The sequence below is a fragment of the Ovis aries genome, chromosome 5 (genome assembly GCF_016772045.2).
Source record: "Ovis aries strain OAR_USU_Benz2616 breed Rambouillet chromosome 5, ARS-UI_Ramb_v3.0, whole genome shotgun sequence".
In the NCBI taxonomy this organism is placed as follows: domain Eukaryota; kingdom Metazoa; phylum Chordata; class Mammalia; order Artiodactyla; family Bovidae; genus Ovis; species Ovis aries.
The window spans coordinates 78,118,972-78,139,143 of NC_056058.1; the positions used below are offsets into that span (position 1 = coordinate 78,118,972).

The window sequence follows — 20,172 nt, forward strand, 5'->3', positions numbered from 1 at the left end:
GGGGAGCCACTATTCCTTTGGCAATCCCTGGCTTGGAACTGTCCTCTTTTTGACTTCCTATGTCCTTTCTAGTAGAAAGTCCTGTGGATTCCACCTCCTAAACAGCTCTTAGGTTAGGCTGCTTCATTTCCTCCACCAACACTTCCATGACAATGAAGATCATCACAGGACCATCACCACTCCTCTGCTTCTGCTTACCATCACTTCTTGGTGGAATCATCCCTCTAGGATAAAAACTTCCAAGTGGAACAACTAAGTGGAAGTATAGGTGTGTTGTCTAAGGATTTGACAGTTGTACCAAGGAGCATTTCCATCAACCTTGTAAAAGTGGGCCAGAGCCACTTCTAGGTGGCTAAAGCACTACCAGCAATACCGTTCAATTAAAAATTGACCAAAAGAAATACTGAGTTGGCCACAAAGTTGATCTGGATTTTCCATGTTACTGAAAAACCCAAATGAACTTTTTGGCTAACCCAGTACACCGAGAAACTAAACAGGGAGTTCTCTGGTGACCTAGTGGTTAGGATTCCACTCTTTCACTGCAGTAGCCTGGATGCAATCCCTGGTCAGGAAACTGAGATCCTGCAAGCTGTGCGGTGCGCCCAAAAGTTTTTTTTTAGTTTAAAAAAATGCTAATGCTGGACTTCCCTGGTGACACAGTGGATGGGAATCCACCTGCTAGTGCAGGGCATTCGAGTTCAATCCCTGGTCAGGGAAGATTCCACTTACCTGGGAGCAGCTATACCCACGTGCCACAACTGAGGCCGCGCTCTTAAGAGCAGGTCTGCAGTAGCTACTGATGCCCCCATAGTGTCTAGAGCCTGCGCTCAGCAACCAGAGAAGCCACTGCTCACCGCAACTAGAGAAAGCCCTCGCAAAGCGGCAAAGCAACGAAGACCCAGCACAGCAAAAATAAAATAAACAGTAACTTTAAAAAAGATTTTAAGAAAATGCTAATGCGTATATAGGGCACTTAATACATACCATAGCTGAGGCAACGGTATGCGGTGCTTCAAAACAAACCTTTGAGGCAGGTTCTGCTTTACAGAAGGGATAATGAGACCCAGGGAAGTCAAGACACTTGCTCAAGTTCAGATAAGACGCTCAGAGAAGGTCAGATAAAGCTTTCGGAGACGACACAGCAAGCGAGTGTCAGAGCAGGGACAGAAACCGATGTTTGTCTCCCCCTCTCCTGCCAAGGAGATTCCCCCTTTCTTACACCCTGGAGAACTGCCAGGGGTCCCTGAGAAAGCAGAGCTGGGGAAGGGCGAAAGGGACGCCTAGGGTAGCAGGCAGCTGGAGAGGGCTGGGAAGGGGGGCTTCTGGGGCTACCGGGTCGCCATAGCGAGTGTGATGCAATGACGCCCATCGCTGCGTCAAAGGGCGGCTCCAGGGATGCGGGCACTGCGGCAGAGCCGGTCCCCACCGCCCGCGCCCACCTCGCCCCTGCAGCCTGCCGCGGCTAAGCCAGCAGGCAACCGCTGCTGCTCACCTTCCTCCGGCATCAGGACCACCGCCTGGAACCTCCAGTGACCCCTGAAAACCTCTCTCTGCCACAGGTGACCCCTGACAACCACGCCCAGGTACCGGCGGCCCCTGACAACCACTGCCAGGTACCCGCCGTCCCTGACAACCGCTCCCAGCCATCGGTAACCCCTGACAACCGCCGCCAGCCACCCCCACCCCCCACCCCGGTTCCGGAGCGCCCAGGGCGCACCATGAAGTCGGCGGTGGGCTTGCGTCGTGGCGGGTCTGGCGGCCGTGGGGGTGGCGGCTGGAGCGGAGGGCGCGGGGGCGGAGGCGGAGCGGGCAAGGGAGCCGGAGGCGACGGCGGCAGCCCGGGAGGCAAGGGCGGCTTCGGGGCGCGGACGCGCGGCTTCGGTGGCGGCCGGGGCCGGGGGCGCGGTGGCGGCGGAGGAGACGGCCGGGGGGACCGCGGAGGCGGCGGGCAGCTGCGCGGCGTGGCCAAGAACAAGAACCGCCGCAGGAAGAGCGTCTTGACGGTGTCGGTGGAACCGCACCGGCACGAGGGCGTCTTCATCTACCGCGGGGCGGAGGACGCGCTGGTCACGCTGAACATGGTGCCGGGCCAGTCGGTGTACGGCGAGCGGCGGGTCACGGTGACCGAGGGCGGCGAGAAGCTGGAATACCGCACGTGGAACCCCTTCCGCTCCAAGCTGGCCGCGGCCATCCTGGGCGGGGTCGACCAGATTCACATCAAGCCCAAGTCCAAAGTGCTGTACCTGGGTGCCGCCTCGGGGACCACCGTGTCCCACGTCTCCGACATCATCGGCCCAGACGGCCTGGTCTACGCGGTCGAGTTCTCCCACCGCGCCGGCCGCGACCTCGTCAACGTGGCCAAGAAGCGAACCAACATCATCCCGGTCCTCGAAGATGCGCGGCACCCGCTCAAGTACCGCATGCTTATCGGCATGGTGGACGTGATCTTCGCCGACGTGGCACAGCCGGACCAGTCCCGCATCGTGGCTCTGAACGCCCACACCTTCCTGCGCAACGGGGGCCACTTCCTCATCTCCATCAAGGCCAATTGCATAGACTCCACCGCGTCCGCTGAGGCGGTGTTCGCCTCCGAGGTGAGGAAGCTGCAGCAGGAGAATTTAAAGCCTCAAGAGCAGCTGACTCTGGAGCCCTACGAAAGGGACCACGCCGTGGTGGTCGGGGTCTATCGGCCCCTTCCTAAGAGCGGCGGCAAGTAGCCACCCAGCTCGGGCTGTCCCTGAGATGTGCCCAAGGCTGCACTGTGCTCCGTGTTACCGTACATTTTCTTCGTGCAGTTTTTCTATTAAATGACATAAAGAAACAGTACCCAGGTGTATCAGTGAGGCCACATTGAGTTATCCCCACATCTCCAAATCTGCCAAACCCTAAAATAGCTAAGATACCTGGTGAAAGGGGTCCATCAAGGAGTTACAGCTTGGGGACTGTGCTTCCTCCAGCCACGCAAAATCCTGACTGTTCAGGGCCCCTCTTCACATGTACTTCCTCATCACAGGGGCTGGGGAAATGAGCTGATAAAATCATCTTTGGAAGGCAGGGGTGGGGGGGCAGTTGGAGCACTTCCTACACGATGACACGTCACGTGACCAAGCCTGACTCCAGGGAGTGGCACTGGGACTAACACCCATCTGTCTGACTCCAAGCCAGAGTTCTAATCATAATAAATAGTCAATACTTTTCTCTTCAGGCTTCCCTGGTGGCTCACTGCTAAATAATCCACCTGCCAATGCAGGGGACGTGGGTTCAATCCCTGAGTCTGGAATATCCCCTGGAGAAGGAAATGGCCGTTCAGTTCGGTATTCTTGCCTGGGAAATCCCATGGACAGAGGAGCCTGGTAGGCACAGTCCATGGGGTTACAAAAGAGTTGGATATTACTAAGCAACTAAACAACAACAAGTTTCCTCTTCAAGTAAGACCTTTTGCATTTGCTGGTATGTGTAATGGGGCTTCTTAGGTGATTCAGTGGTAAAGAATCTGCCTGCCAGTGCAGGAGACCTGAGTTCAATCCCTGGGTCAGGACCATCCCCTGGAGAAGGGAATGGCAACCCACATGAGTATTCTTGCCTGGAAAATTTCATGGACAGAGAAGCCTAGTAGACTGCAGTCCATGGGGTGGCAAGGAGTTGGACACAACTGCGTGACTGAGCACACAGTATGTACAGTGAGACCGCCAGCCCCAAGATGGCTTTGTTTCCATTACCCTTTTACACAAGAGGCAACAGAGCTTCTGAAGGTAAACTGGTTGCTCAGATTTGCACAGCCAGATGGAACTCAATTGCCCGTCTTTGGAGCTCATAATCCATTGCTATTTCTTGTACACCAGTAGGATCTTGCCTCTCCCCCACAGGGCCCATGCCAAAGAGACCGGACAAGTCCTAACAAAGACATGGATTAGGACTCTCTTGACCTCTCTATGTTCTTTCTCTCCCTCCTGATGCTACCCTTTACTTTTTTTTGGCCATGCCACGTGGCTGGTGGGAATCTTAGTTCTGTGGCTACGGATTGAACCTGGGCCCTCAGCAGTGAGACTGTGGAGTCTAACCACTGAACCACCAGAGAATTCCCCTTTTCTTAGATTTCAAAATAGTAATACAGGGTATGAAGGTAGGCTGTGAGTCCACCTAACAAAGTATTCCCAGTGCAAGGCGTAACACATTCAAAGTGGCATCACCAAGGGTCTGAGAAATACCAGGAAAATGACTCTCAGAAAGTATCTGTCTCTGAGAGGCAGTTCCTGCAGACCCTGAAGTTCAGTACATCAACTCTGGCTCTCCACACCAGCCCAAAGGGAGCAGGAGAGTGAACAACCCGAGGAGAGCTGTGAATGTTCCAAATCAGGCTTTTAAAATGGCTTTTGTTTATTCATTCACTCATCCTTTCAAGAACTCCCCACTGCCAATTGCCAAAGTCCTGGACATTTCATCCGGGAATGACTGGTCCCTAACATGCCATTTGGAAAGCGGGTCCACCTCCCTAAAGGTGTTCCCGCACAGAGACTATGGGTGGTCTGTGTTTTCTGAGGATACACTTCCTTCACACAGGAAGAAGATAAATCAGATTTGTAAATGGCCAACCCCTCTGCTCCTCCCCTCCACTTCCCTATCAGTCACTCACACACACACACACAAGCTACAATGCAGGGGGGAGAGCTACCGTTCAGATTGTTGGCCAGACTTACTCAGGAAGAAGAGGGTGAATAGAGTAAATGTCTGTAAAACCCCAAACCAGGCATTTCCATAAACAATGTGAACTCTTCATTAAAACCTTGCAAAGCCAGGATCATTTCTACTTAACAGATGAGGAAACTGCAGTTTGGAGAGATGACATGACTCGCTTCAGATCCTCCAGTAAGACTCACAGCCAGAAACCAAACCCACAGGAGTCTGACTTTTCAGACTTTCTCCAATCCTAAGCTAATGAATTCATGGCTGAGATGAAATCTGGAGGCTGAAAAAAAAAAAAAAAAAAACAGAGGGGGAAAAAAAAAGAGGACTTCCTTGCTGGTCCGGTGGGTTAAGATTCTATGCTTCCGCTACAGGGGGGACAAGTTCAATCCTTAGTCAGGGAACCCCACATGCTGGGTAGAGTGGCCAAAAAATTTTTTAAAAGTGAGGAAAAACTCTGAGGCTGAGAAGGACTCCCAGGAAACAGGATGATTACTTCCAGAATCTTAAGGGATCCAATCCTTCCTCAGAGTCAGCTCAGCCTCAATAAGGAGCTTTTGGAGCCTCCATACAGGGTTTCTGTCCTTCCAGATTGAGGAGAAGGCAGGGGAACCTTGGCCTCTTTTTTTGGTGTGAGCATTCCCACATAAACACAGACAATTTATAGTTCATGTGTGAAGCTGCTTGACGTGGGACCATCAGTGGAGAAATGGCATTAAAAAAAAAAAAACTCATAAAGAATGTCTCTGAGCTGTAGATGGGTCTCTGGGCCAATGGGATGAGATGGTATATCCCAGGAGAAATATGGGCATAAGGACTAAGGGAATGTAGGGAGGGAAGCTGAAACCTGGTTTTGGAGGATAATGGCAGGAAGGAAGTATGGAACTGTAACTCCCATGGGCGGCAAGGTTCAGGACACAGGTAGCACCTGACTGCTGGGGTCCCCAGAAGGCGTTAAATTTGGGGTGCTTAGGTGTCTGAGACTGTTGAGGCTGTATAACAAAATACCACGGTCTGTGTGGCTTCAATAGACATGTACCTTCTCCCAGTTCTGGAGGCTGGACGTCCAGGGTCAAAGTGTCAGCAGGGTTGGTTTCTGGTGAAGCATCTCACCTAGCTTGTCAAGGGCTGCCTTCTCCCTGGGTCCTCACATGGTCTTTTCTGTGTGTGCACAAGGGAGATGAGAGAGATAGGGGAGGAGGAGGGGATCTCTAGACTCTTCCTCTTTGTAGAAGCACTCCAGCCCTGTCAAATTACAGCTCCACCCTTATGACCTCCTACAACCCTAATTACCTCCAGAAAGTCCCCATCTTCAAATACAGTCACATTTGAGGGTTAGGGCTCCAAGGTTTTAATTTGGGGAAACACAATACAGCCCATAACAGTAGGAACTGGATGGGAACTTTCTGCTAAAATGCCCATCTTATTGGCTTCTGGGAAATGACTGCGAAAAGCAATGTACAACTGAAGTACCTGTACGGAACGCTGCACATCATCCCTTCCTCCCATCTTTCCTCCTGTTGTGAGTGTAAGATAACTGAGAATTAACAGTTAACATTAAGGCTGTGGGTTGGAACAGTGCTGGTGGCTGGGTGGGGTGGGAGTGGTGGGGAGGGAAATTAGTTGAGCTTCCAAGAGGGATTGGTTTAAGCTGGAAGCTGGCTAGAATCTGCTGCTGAGTTTCAGAGAATCAGGAGTGACAAGAGCCATGGTTGAGCCCAGCCCAGCAGATGCAGTGAGGCTAAGGCTGATGCTCAAAGACCAGGTGAGATGGACCCTGAGTCACACAGTGTCAGCAGAAACCGTGGGAAGAACCCACAGACCTCAGCCTTCCACACACCCTCACTATGATGTCCGTCAGCTTCCTCCACCCTGATGCCTCTGGGGATGAAGGGAAGAAGAATGAGGAGGGAGAAAACCTCTGTCCAAAAGGGGCTGTTTTAAGCCAGAAGAAACCAATTTCAAGTGGTAGTTTCCCTCCCAGCTTCAAATTCTCAACCAAGCAAGATGCTTTAACTCCATCTGAGCTGCAGTGAATATGTTTAAATTCTACTACACTCGTATTTATCAACCACTTATGATGTCTCAGGCATAAAGATAAAGCACTTATTTGATTGCAAAGTGTTGTTTTTAAATTAATCACAAGAACAAACATACCAGAAAATACTGAAACGGAAATGTTCAGATTAATGTCGGCTGTAAAATGAATACTGGTGTTGGAACCACTCGAAACGTCTGTGTTGCTGGAGTGAGAGAGCGTGTAAGAGCCCCTGCCCCTTTTCCTTCCCACCCCTGGTTCTGCCCCCACACCCTGAAGGAATGCACACATATGTCTGTAAATAGACTGCTGCTGCTAAGTCACTTCAGTCGTGTCCGACTCTGTGCAACCCCATAGACAGCAGCCCACCAGGCTCCTCCGTCCCTGGGATTCTCCAGACAAGAACACTGGAGTGGGGTGCCATTTCCTTCTCCAATACACGAAAAGTGAAAAGTGAAAGTGAAACCACTCAGTCGTGTCCAACCCTCAGCGACCCCATGGACTGCAGCCTTCTAGGCTCCTCTGTCCATAGGATTTTCCAGGCAAGAGTACTCCCAGCTCTCAAATCCAAGATTTGATCCTGCCCTTCAAACAGCCTCCTTTAAGCCCCTTGGGACTGGAGTTGCAAACTGGGAGGATGGTCCCCTCAGGAGGACTGGCCTGGGGAAGACTTGGCCCCAATGCATGATCTAGAAGGTGGGGGTGTGGGCTCCTGGGGGCACGGCACTCGGCCACTATGGACTCCTTGCCCTGTGGGCCAAGGTGCAGACAGAGGAAGGCCAGAGTGCAGCCCTCAATATGTGGGGCTCTGGGCTGGGGCCCTGACTGCTCAGATCCAAGAGTGGCCCCTCCACCCAGTTGAATCTGTGTTCCTCCTTAAGGAGGCAAGTCTAACTCTTTCTTCCTAGTAGTCTTTCCTGGCTCTTGGGCTCGCAGGAAGTTCCTCCTGATTCACGTTCTGATGGAGACAACATTTACGGTGCACACGGTGTGTTCCAGGTACCTCTAGACACCTTATTTCACTTAATCCTCATAGCATCCCCCGGGAGGCAAGTGTTATCATTCCTGCATCACAGATGAGGAGGCTGAGGGTCAGGAAAGTGACAGGAATCACCCAAGGTGCAACAGAGCTGGAGAATATGAGATCTGGGTTGTTGTGAAGAACTGTATTCTTTCTCTAAGCCAATGAAATTAAAACCAGGCCCTCTAGGGGAAAGAAGGCCTGACGTCTGTTTTCGGTTAAGTCCCCCAGCTGATTCTACTGTGCGTCCAGGGCTGACATGACTATTTTATCCCATACTGTTCTTGCTGTTGATTGGGAAGGGCAGAATAAGGACAGCACTTTGAATCACTAGAAGATGACAGCTTTTCTGCGGGGTCTCTATGACAGGCCAGGATACCCCTTGAGATTCCCAGGAGGAAGAGGGTTGAGGTCTGTGAATGAAGTTACTGGTGTTCCTGCCTCTTTAGCCCCTGACTGAGAACTGCCCGCTAATCTTGTTTGTAAGGAGCTCAGCTGAGCTGGGGGAGAGAGCTGAGCTGCGAGGTGCGGGAGGAGTTCAAAAGGCAAGGAGGCAAAAATGAGAGACTTTGGTCTTTAATCACTTACTGTGATGGAATGGGCACTCGTGGTAAAGAACCTGCCTGCCAGTGCTGGAGATGTAAGAGACATGGGTTCATTCCCTGGGTCAGGAAGATCCCCTGGAGGAGGACATGACAACCCATTCCAGTATTCTTGCCTAGAGAGCCCTGGTCCACAGGGTCGCAAACAGTCAGACACGACTGAAGTGACTCGCATGCAGTGTGATGGAATAAGCAAGCAGATAAAATGGGAGAAAGCACCAACTCCTCTGTTCCACATTCCCCCATGGAAAGGCACCCCAGCTGAGTCAGTGGCATCAGAGCTACGTGGGGATGTCTTACTGCTGAAGGCGCCCTGGAACCAAATGCTCCAGCGTTTTATGGATCCTGACGCCTCTGGTGAGGGGATGAGGGGGAAAGGCTCGGAGTGGAAAAGTTTTCAAGATTCTCCCCTTCACGCATAAAGAAGCAGAAGTCCTCGGATAGAAACCTATAAGGGACTTACCTCGTGGTCCAGTGGTTAAGACTGACACTTCCACTGCAGGGGCAAGGATTCAACTCCTGGTTGGGGAACTATAAGATCCCACATGCCACTCACATTAAAACAAAACAACAACAACAACAAAAACATTTTGGAATGAAGGTGACGGATAGGAATAGCCCTGAGTCCTTGACTGCAACCCCCTTCAGAAACAGAAGTTCGCAGGCTGTGCCCCAGGTCTGGCGCAGGAAGGGCAGCTTCCCCCCTAGTCCCACCAGGTATTCTGGGTAAAGCCTTCTTAATTGCCTGTGGTCAGGCCCGAAAAATCAATCACACATTGATCCTTAACCAGAAGCTGATTCTGCAATGCCTATATCCTCATCCAAGCTCTGAATAGTGTTCCCAGTTTTTCCTGTCTCTTGAGCAAAAAATTTGTTTCTTTTTTTACCTTTCTATTTTTTGTTTATTTCTCATGTGTTCCTTTTCCGCTCCCTGGGGGCCAGCAAGCCCCACATCGTCAGCTATGGCTCCAGGCCCACTGCCTCCAGCCGAGCCTCTGCCTGGAGAGCTTGGGTGCCTAAGAACGTTACACAGGAGTTCTTGCTATGAGCAGTAGCTGTTGAGCAAGGCAGAACATGAGAAGAAGAGCTGAGATTGCTTTTATGGAGCACATTTGTCTTTCTTTCTTTTCATGTGACTTTAATCTTCCCCCACTTTTCCTCCCCACTTGTTTGCCCGCCTCACTGCCTTTAGGAACCCCAAGTCCAACAATCATTCAACCCCTGAGGACTTCCAACTATCTTGTCTTTTTACCACCCTTTCAACTCCCGTGCTCAAGTCTTCACTTGCCTCTTTACTGACTTCATGGCCTATAGCCACTTCCTTGCTCAATGTTCTGTCCCTGTCTGTCTGTCTGCATTTGTTGGCAAACTGGCCAGTTGTTTTCTGAACTATCTGTTTCTCACAGTAAATTATCAAATGAAAACAGTTGCCAGTATACGCTACTAACACTCTTTTCCAACTTCTCCTAAGGTCACATATTCAATGCTACGTTACCTACCTTCCAAGTTGTCAGGTGACCAAAGTTACACTTCTTCACAAGATGAATCACCATCCTTCCATCCTCTGATCGCAGTTTCTTTGCCACCTGCTGCCAGTCCCTAATCCAGGGCCTCGAGTTTTATTTAGGTTTCTGTTCAATAGCATTTGCTGCTGGTACCAACATTTATATCAGTTGGGATGGGTATATCAGATGGCTTATGTCACGGTAACAAATGTCCAAAGTCTGTGCCTAAATGACCAATTTGTTTTCTTCCTCGTATTACCTTCATTATTTTGTGGGAGGAGGTGAGAGAGAATTTTAGAGGGGTGACTAAGTTAATTTTAGTCACTTAGGGATCTAGGCTAAGAGACCAGCCACCATCTTGAATACTACTGGCTGTCAAGAGAGAAAAGATGGCTCCAGAAGGTCTCAGACCGGCGATTACATGTTCTAGCCATGACGTGGTAGTTCCAAGCACAAGTCACTCCCTAGTGGGCTAGAACCAGTCATATGAACCTCCTCAACCACAAGGGAGCCATATTGGTTGGCAGCTGAAGAAATGAAAGCCTAAATATTATGATTATAAGCTATAATAATTTTTTTGTCTTAATATGGCATACAGTTTATGGTTTGCTGACAAGCTCATATGTGTTTTAAAATTTCTGTGCCTTCAGATGGATAATAACCAGCTCTGGCTAGTCGAGTACAAGTTACTTGTTTGCTCTGACACTGAAAGAAAAGGAAGATACTGCAAAACAGAATAAAGATCAAATTACAGACAGAGTTTTGGGGATCTGCAGCACATGTGATAATTAAAGCCAGCAATAGATGAGTTTGAGAAGGACTTAGAACTGAGCTCTTAGGAGATCCACCGTTTTGTGTTCTGATAGAGGAGATGTACACAAAGCTTCTGGAACAATGTTGTGTCATGAAATCCAAAGGAAGACAGCATTTCAAGAAAGAGGAAGTGTCGGCTTTGCCAAATGCTGAGAAACCAAGGAAGATGACAGAAAGCACCCAATTAATTTGGCTTCATGGGTCACTGTTAGTGTTTGCAAGAACAGTGAAGTAGTCAGGGACAATCCATTTTAGAGAAGGTTGAAGATTAAAACGGGAGGCGAGGAAGTGAGTCAGTGAGAGCAAACACTCCTAAAAATGTGATGGGGGAAAAAATACAGTGAGGGGCAGAGGGACAGGTTTTGCTTTTTGACTTTGCATTGACAATGTAATTATTAATAGTGAGTCCCAGTGTGGTTGAGAAGTCAGCCTTTATTCTGGAGTTGTAGTTATCATGCAGAGACTGTTCAGATCAATATTATTTGATGAATCTGTGTTTTTGCAAGAAGGGAGCTCCCAGTGGCACCATGGTTCAATTAGAATGTGGCAGAAATTGCTATTTCCTCCAAATATCCATTCTCTCAGGCAGGTTAGAATTTTCAGCTAGGCACAGGGCCTCCCAAACTAGAGACAATTTCTCAGTCTCCCTTGTAATTATCTATGACCAGGGGAATAAGTCCTAAACAATTCAAATAAGCAAGAGTATCCTGTAGCAGGGCTTCCCAGGTGGCTCAGTGGCAAAGAATCCCCCTGCTAACCAGGAGACGTGAGTTCGATCCCTGAGTCGAGAAGATCCCCTGGAGAAGGAAAGGGCAACCCACTCCAGTATTCTTGCCTGGGAAATCCCATGGACAGAGGAGCCTGGCAGGCTACAGTCCATGGGGCTGCAAAAGAGTAGGACACGACTTAAGTGACTAAACAGCAACAACAACATCCTGTAGCAACTTCAGAGAACCTTCCTTAAGGAACAGCTTACATGAGTCATTTGACCCACTATGTCACTTTCTTCTTCCTTGCCGGTTGAAATATGGACACGATAGTTGGAGCTGAAGAGCCATATTGGACCATGAGATGACCTTGGGAATAGAGGCTACAGTTGACAGAGTAAAAAGCTGCTGCTGCTGTCGTTTCAGTCATGTCCAACTCTGTGTGACCCCATAGACGGCAACCCACCAGGCTCTGCCGACCCTGGGATTCTCCAGGCAAGAACACTGGAGTAGGTTGCCATTTCCTTCTCCAATACATGAAAGTGAAAAGTGAAAGTGAAGTCGCTCAGTTGTGTCCTACTCTTTGCGACCCCATGGACTGCAGCCTACCAGGCTCCTCCGTCCATGGGATTTTCCAGGCAAGCATACTGAAGCTAGAAGAATCCAAAGTCTGTGTTGACTTGATAAAACAGAGTTCTATGGCAGCCCTAGACATCTGTATCTGTTAATGTTACAAAATGTAACATTAGGGCAAATTTTGTTAATGCAAAAGGAAAATAAGCATCTAGTTTAAGCCTTATGTTTTGCAGATTTCTAATATCCTTGCTGTGTGCTCTGCTTAGTTGCTCAGTTGTGTCCAACTCTTTGCAACCACCTGGACTATAGCCCGCCAGGCTCCTCTGTCCATGGAATTCTCCAGGCAAGAATACTGGAGTGGGTTGTCATGCCTTCCTCCAGGGGATCTTCCCAACCCAGGGATCAAATCCAGGTCTGCTCTGGGCAGATTCTTTACCATCTGAGCCACCAGGGAAGCCCAAGAATATTGGAGTGGGTAGCCTATCCCTTCTCCAGGGGGTCTCCCCTACCCAGGAAGCATCTCCTGCATTGCAGTTGGATTCTTTATCAGCTGAGCTACCAGGGAAGCCCACTTAGTCAAATCTAAATCTAATGAATATATACAAGGTCACCAATAAAAGTGCAGACTGTAATAAAATTGACAGTCCATCACTGAGATGAAAACAGATTAAAAGTCACTGAAGAAAATTCTATTTAGGAAAAATAATAGTGTTAATTTAAGACAAAGGATACTGGTCAGGAGGCCTTGATGCTAAGAAGGAAATTAAGAATAGAAGTTTCCCATTTGCAGCAACATGGATGGACTTGGAGAGCATTATGCTAAAGTGAAATAAGTCAGATGGAGAAAGACAAATACTGTATGATATTATCTATATGTGGAACTTAAAATATACATGAACTAGTGAATACTACAAAAAAGAAGCAGACTCATATACAGAGAACAAACTAGTAGTTACTAGTAGGGGGGAACTGAGGTATGGGGGAGTGAAAGGCACAAACTGGTAGGTGTAAGATAGGCTACCGGATGTACTGAACAACACAAGGAATCAAGCCAGTATTTTTAAATAACTATAAATGAAGTGTAACAATTTTTTTCTAAGAAAGAAAAAAATTACAATGTTTAAGTTTTAGAAAATTTAAAAAATATATAAAAATAAACTCAAGGTTGATTACAGATCTAAATGTTGATTACAGATACTATAAAACTGCTAGAGGAAAACACAGGCAGAACAATCTTTGACATAAATTGCAGCAATTTTTTTGCATCCATCTCTTAAAGTAATGGAAATAAAAGCAAAGATAAACAAATGGGACTGAATTAGACTTCAAAGCTTTTGTACCAAAAAGGAAACCATAAAAAACAAAAAGACAACCTGTGGAATGGGAGAAAATATTTGCAATCAATGCGACTGACAAGGGATTAATTTCTCAAATATAAAAAGTTTGTACATCTCAATATCCAAAAAACAAACAATCCAATTAAAACGTAGGCAGAAGACCTAAATAGATGTTTCTCCAAAGAAGTCATACAGATGACCAACAGGCACATGAAAAGATGCTCAACATCACTATTAGAGAAATGCAAATCAAAACTACAATGAGGTATTCCTTCACATCAGTCAGAATGACCATCATTAAAAAGTCTACAAATAACAAATGCAGGAGAGGATGTGGAGAAAATGGAACCCTCCTACCCTGTTGACTGGAATGTAAATTGGTGAAGCCACTATGGAAAAGAGTATGGAGCTTCCTTAAGACTCTAAAAATAGAGTAACTATGTGAACCAGCAACCCCATTCCTGGGCATATATCTGGAAAAGACAAAAACACTAATTCAAAGAGATACATACATCCTGATGTTTATACCAGTACTATTTACAATAGTCAAGATATGGAAGCAACCTAAATGACTATCAACAGATGAATGGATAAAGAAGATGTAGTATATATATACACAATGGGATATTGCTCAGCCATTAAAAAGAATGAAATACCCCATTTGCAGCAACATGGATGGACCCAGAGATTTCATATGAAGTCAGTCAAAGTCAACTATCATAGGATATCATTTATATGTGGACTTTAAGAAAATGATACAAATGAACTTATTTACAAAAGAGAAATTGACTCACAGACATGGAAAACAAATTCATGGTTACCAAAGGGGAAAGGAGAGAGGATAAATAAAAAAGATAATGAGAAGGAGATGGGAAATGACCATAATAGGAAGAAAATGTCACATGAGGAAATGTGGTCTGATATTATCCAGTTTTCCAAATTTGCTGGCATATTGAGTGCAAAACTTTCACTGCATCATCTTTCAGGATTTGAAATAGCTCAACTGGAATTCCATCATCTCCACTAGCTTTGTTCATAGTGATGCTTCCTAAGGCCCGCTTGACTTCGCATTCCAGGATGTCTGGCTCTAGGTGAGTGATCATACCATCGTGATTATCTGGATTGTGAAGATCTTTTTTGTACAGTTCTTCTGTGTATTCTTGCCACCTCTTCTTAAAATCTTCTGCTTCTGTTAGGTCCATACCATATCTGTCCTTTATTGAGCCCATCTTTGCATGAAATGTTTCCTTGGTATCTCTAATTTTCTTGAACACCTCTCTAGTCTTTCCCATTCTATTTTCCTCTGTTTCTTTGCACTGATCACTTAGGAAGGCTTTCTTATCTCTCCTCGCTATTCTTTGGAACTCTGCATTCAGATGCTTATATCTTTCCTTTTCTCCTTTGCTTTTGGCTTCTCTTCTTTTCACAGATATTTGTAAGCCCTCCGCAGACAGTCATTTTGCTTTTTTGCATTTCTTTTTTTTTTTTTTGGAGATAATCTTGCTCCCTGTCTCCTGTACAATATCACGGACCTCCATCCATAGTTCATAAGCACTCTGTCTAATACACCTAGTCCCTTAAATCTATTTCTCACTTCCACTGTATAATCATTAGATATTTGATTTAGGTCATATCTGAATGATCTAGTGGTTTTCCCTACTTTCTTGAATTTAAGTCTGAATTCGGCAATAAGGAGTTCATGATCTGAGCCACAGTCAGCTCCCAGTCTTGTTTTTGCTGACTGTATAGAGCTTCTCCATCTGTGGCTGCAAAGAATATAATCACTCTGATTTTGGTATTGACCATCTGGTGATGTCCATATGTAGAGTCATCTCTTGGGTTGTTGGAGGAGGGTGTTTGCTATGACCAGTGTGTTCTCTTGGCAAAACTCTATTAAATCTATGCCCTGCTTCATTCTGTCCTCCAAGGCCAAATTTACCTGTTACTCCAGGTATTTCTTGACTTCCTACTTTGGCATTCCAGGCCCCTCTAATGAAAAGCACATCTTTTGGGGGTGTTAGTTCTAGAAGGTTTGTAGGTCTTCATAGAACTGTTCAACTTCAGCTTCTTCAGCATTACTGTTCAGGGCATAGACTTGGGTTACTGTCTTTTGAATGGTTTGCCTTGGAAACGAACAGAGGTCATTGTATCGTTTTTGAGATTGTATCAAAGTACTGCATTTTGGACTCTTTTGTTGACTATAGTGGCTACTCCATTTCTTCTAAGTGATTCTTGCCCATTGCTGCTGCTGCTAAGTCGCCTCAGTCATCCGACTCTGTGCAACCCCATAGACGGCAGCCCACCCGGCTCCTCTGTCCCTGGGATTCTCCAGGCAAGAACATTGGAGTGGGTTGCCATTTCCTTCTCGAATGCATGCATGCATGCTAAGTTGCTTCAGTCGTGTCTGACTCTGTGCAATCCTATGGACAGCAGCCCAGCAGGCTCCTCTGTCCACAGGATTCTCTAGGCAAGAATACTGGAGTGGGTTGCCATTTCCTTCTCCATTTCCTTACCCACAGTAGTAGTAGATACAATGGTCATCTGAGTTAAATGCACCCATTCCAGTCCATTTCAGTTCACTGATTACTAAAATGTCGATATTCAGTCTTGCCATCACCTGTTTGACCACACATTGGTGAGTAAAATATCCAGGCTAGGAAGACACATGTCATTTCACACAGTTCATCAGTCTGAATCAGTCACCCGGCCCTATTCAACCACAAGGGAACCAGAAGGTACTCTGCCATCACATGTCCAGAAGAGATAAGAACTAGAAATATTTGGCAAAGAATTCTGACCCCCTCAACAGGAAAGCCTGTGTCATGATGTTGAAGCTGTATCAGACTTGAGCTCTGGGCATGACTGTACCATGTATCACCTCTAAGACAGTATCCAAATACAAGTGCTCATCAGTCATTTGGGGTATATTTCTCTCCAATGATTCACAGTCATGCAATATATTATATGCAGAGATTGCATAATGAATAGAAAGTAATTGGTTGGCTCAGTTATGAATTCAGCAATTCTTTTTAAAAGGAATGATTCCATTTTTCCTCTTGGATTATTAAAAAAAAAAAAACTTGGAAAATAATGGAATACTCGAAAGAAGAGGGAGAAATCATCGATAATTTCACCTTCCAAAAATAGAGTTAATGTTTTAGTGGAATTTCTTCCAAATTTTTTCTATGTATTTTTAAAAACTAGCTGGCATGGTCACCAAAATGACAACTATTTCTTCATTGGTTCCCTTGTTCTGAATAGCTGATCTAACTGGCCCTAACTGGCCGACAATTTTTTTAAAAGATGTTTCAGCTCTTTTCCTTGTAACACTGGTATTTTAGCATGGCAATATAGCACTTAAATGCTAATCAGTAACTAACCATTGCAGGTCACATTCTGTAATTTGGAGCAATGAATCCATAGTTTAAAAATTGCTTCTTAGTCTCAGACCAGCCATACAACAAGTGAATAATTATAATAGTTATTTTTATATTTTTCTGGTATTTTCTCCACCTAGTTTACTTATGAAAAGGGAACAACTTTGGAAGTTCATATTACAATGAAATTTAAGCCACTTAAAATAATCAAGATTCTAGTTACCTTTCAAAATAATAAAAACTGCTGATGATCCAAGGAATGACTAGTCTAAGGAATAAATTAACCAAATATGTTAGAACTAGGATGATGGCTTTTCCGGAGTCCATTTAAACTAGACTCTTTAGGTGAAAGATAATACATGAAAATATTTCAGTAACTATTACTCAACTTTTTCCAAGGACTCTTCTTCCTTAATGTTTTTTCTGGCATTGCATTTGATGTGTAGATTTATTTCAACCAACAAAGAAATGTTGGCCAAGCATCTACACACAGCTCTTGTAATTTTACTATACTGCAGCAATCTTTCAGCTGTTTATGTTAATAAGAATAACACAATGGATTGTGAACTTCTTCAGGGAAAAAAATCATAAATTATCCATCTTTATAGTCCTTACAACTCCTAGCAAAATGCACTTTATAGAGGAAACACCCACAAAAAAAAATGTGATACAAAGTACAATCTGTATGTGAAAGGTATTTGAATTTTTGATATATTTTCCTTAGTGTTAGTCATCTAAATCTTTGTATTCTGAAACATATCCTTATAATTTCCAAAAGAAAAGCTACTTAATTAGGTCATGTGAAGATTTCTTGAAATGAGTTGACAAGTAACTTTACAAAATCTTTGTCATTTATATCCCCAACAGGGCATGAGTGCTCATTTCATTCTACGCTCACCAATGGAGTTTACTTACGAAGTAAACAAACTAATTAGATCCACAGGACATGTCTCTTTTGTCTTCTCATTATTAATGAGTTTGAATATTAGTAAAATATGCAGTACACATTTCTTATTTTGTGAATTGACTGTTTATGTCCACACTTTTCCCATTTATCTGTTTAAGGTCTTAGTGTTCTCTATTTCTAGCCTTTGTCCTCACATTGTACAATACACATACTTCTATTTCAAATAGGCACTTGTATACATGCATCTCCGCTGTAAGACTGTTTCTATAAGGGTTCCGTTTAGTTCAGTTCAGTCGCTCAGTCGTGTCCGACTCTTTGCGACCCCATGAATCGCAGCATGCCAGGCCTCCCTGTCCATCACCAACTCCCGGAGTTCACTCCAACTCACGTCCATCGAGTCGGTGATGCCATCCAGCCATCTCATCCTCGGTCATCCCCTTCTCCTCCTGCCCCCAATCCCTCCCAGCATCAGAGTCTTTTCCAGTGAGTCAACTCTTCGCATGAGGTGGCCAAAGTACTGGAGTTTCAGCTTTAGCATCGTTCTTTCCAAAGAAATCCCAGGGTTGATCTCCTTCAGAATGGACTGGTTGGATCTCCTTGCAGTCCAAGGGACTCTCAAGAATCTTCTCCAACACCACAGTTTAAAAGCATCAATTCTTTGGTGCTCAGCCTTCTTCACAGTCCAACTCTCACATCCATACATGACCACAGGAAAAACCATAGCCTTGACTAGATGGACCTTTGTTGGCAAAGTAATGTCTCTGCTTTTCAATATGCAGTGACTTTTTATTTATCTGGGAGCAACAGCATACACACAGTAGAGAAAATGCACACTGCACTTCCTAGAATTACTCTTAAGATTAAATGAGATAATCTAAGCAAAGCACTTAAAGCAGTTTTTGTCACAGCAGATGCTCACTAAACTATTTTAAGAAATCAATACGTTTCACTGTTGAGCTAAACCCACACAATTTCATTTCAAAGTTTAGGAAAATCAAGATGAAGTAGCTTTGAAAGATCACAAACTATACGACCAGGTTGTAGATTTGGATCCTGATTCTCAAATCTTTCGCCACCAATTTACATCAGACTGAAATACTCTTGAGATACTAAAGCTCTTGAAATTTCTGAAAGACCAGTATGAATTGTGAAATTTAAAACCTTTTGGCCACCGATGGATTATTTTCCCTAGTCTGTAATACTCTGCACCCACATAGATGTCTTTTCTTCCCTCATTTAAATTTATAGGAAATTGGTGGTGAAAATAGTAAAGCTCAAAGAAACCCAAATATACATCACATGATTGACGTTTACTTCTCCAGATTAGTTAGCTTTTGTTTTCAGACATTAGAGGCAGCTGCTCGCGTGGCCACTGTCAGAAAAGCAGAACTAAAGCAACTCAGAGGCAAAGACAGAGCCGTTGGGAATGGCCAGTCAGCTGGAGGGCTTAAGGCTTGGCAGTGGGTTAGGAGCACTTCTGTTGCTGCCAGGAGGAGGCGGGTGGGGTGGTTGCAAAACTAGTCTGAAGCAAAAAAAAAAAAAAAAAAGCGAGGTTTTCCGGGATAACAGCCGCGCCGGGGGCGGGGGCAGCAGGCCGGGTTGGCTGCCCAGCCGGCGGGTGTGTCCAGTACAGGCCGGAGGACGCAGGAGGCTGAGGGTGGGGGGCGGGGGGAGCCGCGTCTAGGTCAGCGAAGGACGAAAGAAGCCGGACAATGACGCCGGTCGCCACCGGATCCCGGCTCGAAGGCCTCTAGTGAGAAACCGGCTCCCCACCTACGGCCGGTCATCCCGGCATTCGCGAGACCCCAGGGCCTCCTCAGGCATTTCCGGTAAGAAGCCCGGGGCCCGGGGCTTAGACCCCTGCATCGCAGCGCGCAGGCGCCCTGCGATACTGGAGGCCGCGGACGCCGAAGGAGGGGGCGTGCGAGTCAGAGGAAAGCCTCTTCTGCGCCTGCGCTTTCTGTTTTACCCGGGTCGCGGAGGATAGGGGTTGGAAACAAACCTTGAGCCGACGTCTAGTACTCCCTGGACTCCGGGCCGGGGCCGCCCTCCACTCCTCCGCGCGGCGTCTCCGTGGGCCATCCGAGAGCTCCGCAGGGGTGTGGGGAGGTAAGAGTTCCCTCTTGCAGGCGTCTTGGCTTCTCCTCACTCCTGTTGCCTCACGGAGGGGGCGGGGTGGCCGCTGGTCGCGCTGCGCTGGGCGCTGGGTCTGGCCCTCCTGCGCCTCCAGGGTCCGAGCCTTGGGGCCCCAGGAGTCGTTCCTTTTCCGAGTGCCCTGAGACTGGCTAGGAATTCAGCACCCTCAAACCCAGCGGCCCCCTCGGTAAAGCCTGGAGGGCCGGACCAGGCTAGGGTGGCAATCACGGCGACTGTTTGCCGGGTCCCACCCACTTGGGCCGCCCGGAGTGCTCGGCGCTGCCCCGGGGAGCGACCCCCTGGGGCCGCGGCGGGTGGAGGGAGAAGCGCCCCCCGTACCCCCGGGCCGCTTGTCCAGCCGGGGTTGGGGTGCAGCGCCTCCCGGAGGGGCTGCCGCTCCCCGGAAGAGAGTGGCAGCCTCTGCGCGGAGAGGACTCGGCCCCCGCAGACCGATCTGTCATCACCGCCCG

The 20,172-nt window shown here is 46.8% G+C and overlaps 2 protein-coding genes and 1 long non-coding RNA gene across 21 annotated transcripts in view; 2 read left to right on the forward strand and 1 right to left on the reverse strand.

Moving 5' to 3' along the window:
* The first annotated feature begins 1,378 nt into the window (after positions 1 to 1,378).
* Positions 1,379 to 3,197, forward strand: FBLL1 (fibrillarin like 1). The gene has a single exon (XM_027970486.3). The coding sequence runs from the start codon at positions 1,719 to 1,721 to the stop codon at positions 2,715 to 2,717; it is 999 nt and encodes a 332-aa protein (XP_027826287.2). The 5' UTR covers positions 1,379 to 1,718; the 3' UTR covers positions 2,718 to 3,197.
* A 1,475-nt stretch (positions 3,198 to 4,672) lies between these two features.
* Positions 4,673 to 20,104, reverse strand: LOC132659835 (uncharacterized). Of its 2 annotated transcripts, XR_009600727.1 has the most exons (4): positions 19,569 to 20,104; positions 11,906 to 19,088; positions 5,723 to 11,459; positions 4,673 to 4,966 (listed from the first exon to the last, which is right to left on the reverse strand). It is a non-coding gene; the product is annotated as an uncharacterized LOC132659835 (long non-coding RNA). The 2 variants fall into 2 exon arrangements; XR_009600726.1 differs by having other exon boundaries at positions 5,723 to 19,088.
* The window catches only part of ZFYVE16 (zinc finger FYVE-type containing 16), a 62,752-nt gene continuing 61,816 nt past the window's right edge, over positions 19,237 to 20,172 (forward strand). For 10 of the 18 annotated variants that reach the window (XM_060415964.1, XM_060415965.1, XM_060415970.1 and 7 more), the window contains exon 1: positions 19,237 to 19,395. The gene's annotated coding sequence lies outside the window, so the exon portion shown is untranslated. Of the gene's footprint in view, positions 19,396 to 19,528; positions 19,676 to 20,172 lie in introns of those variants that run through there. The other 8 variants (XM_042250718.2, XM_060415969.1, XM_042250716.2 and 5 more) reach the window with 1 other exon arrangement.

What these genes read in the sequence shown, in the direction of transcription:
- FBLL1 (XM_027970486.3), top strand. Translation starts at nt 1,719, where the DNA reads ATGAAGTCGGCGGTGGGCTTGCGTCGTGGCGGGTCTGGCGGCCGTGGG.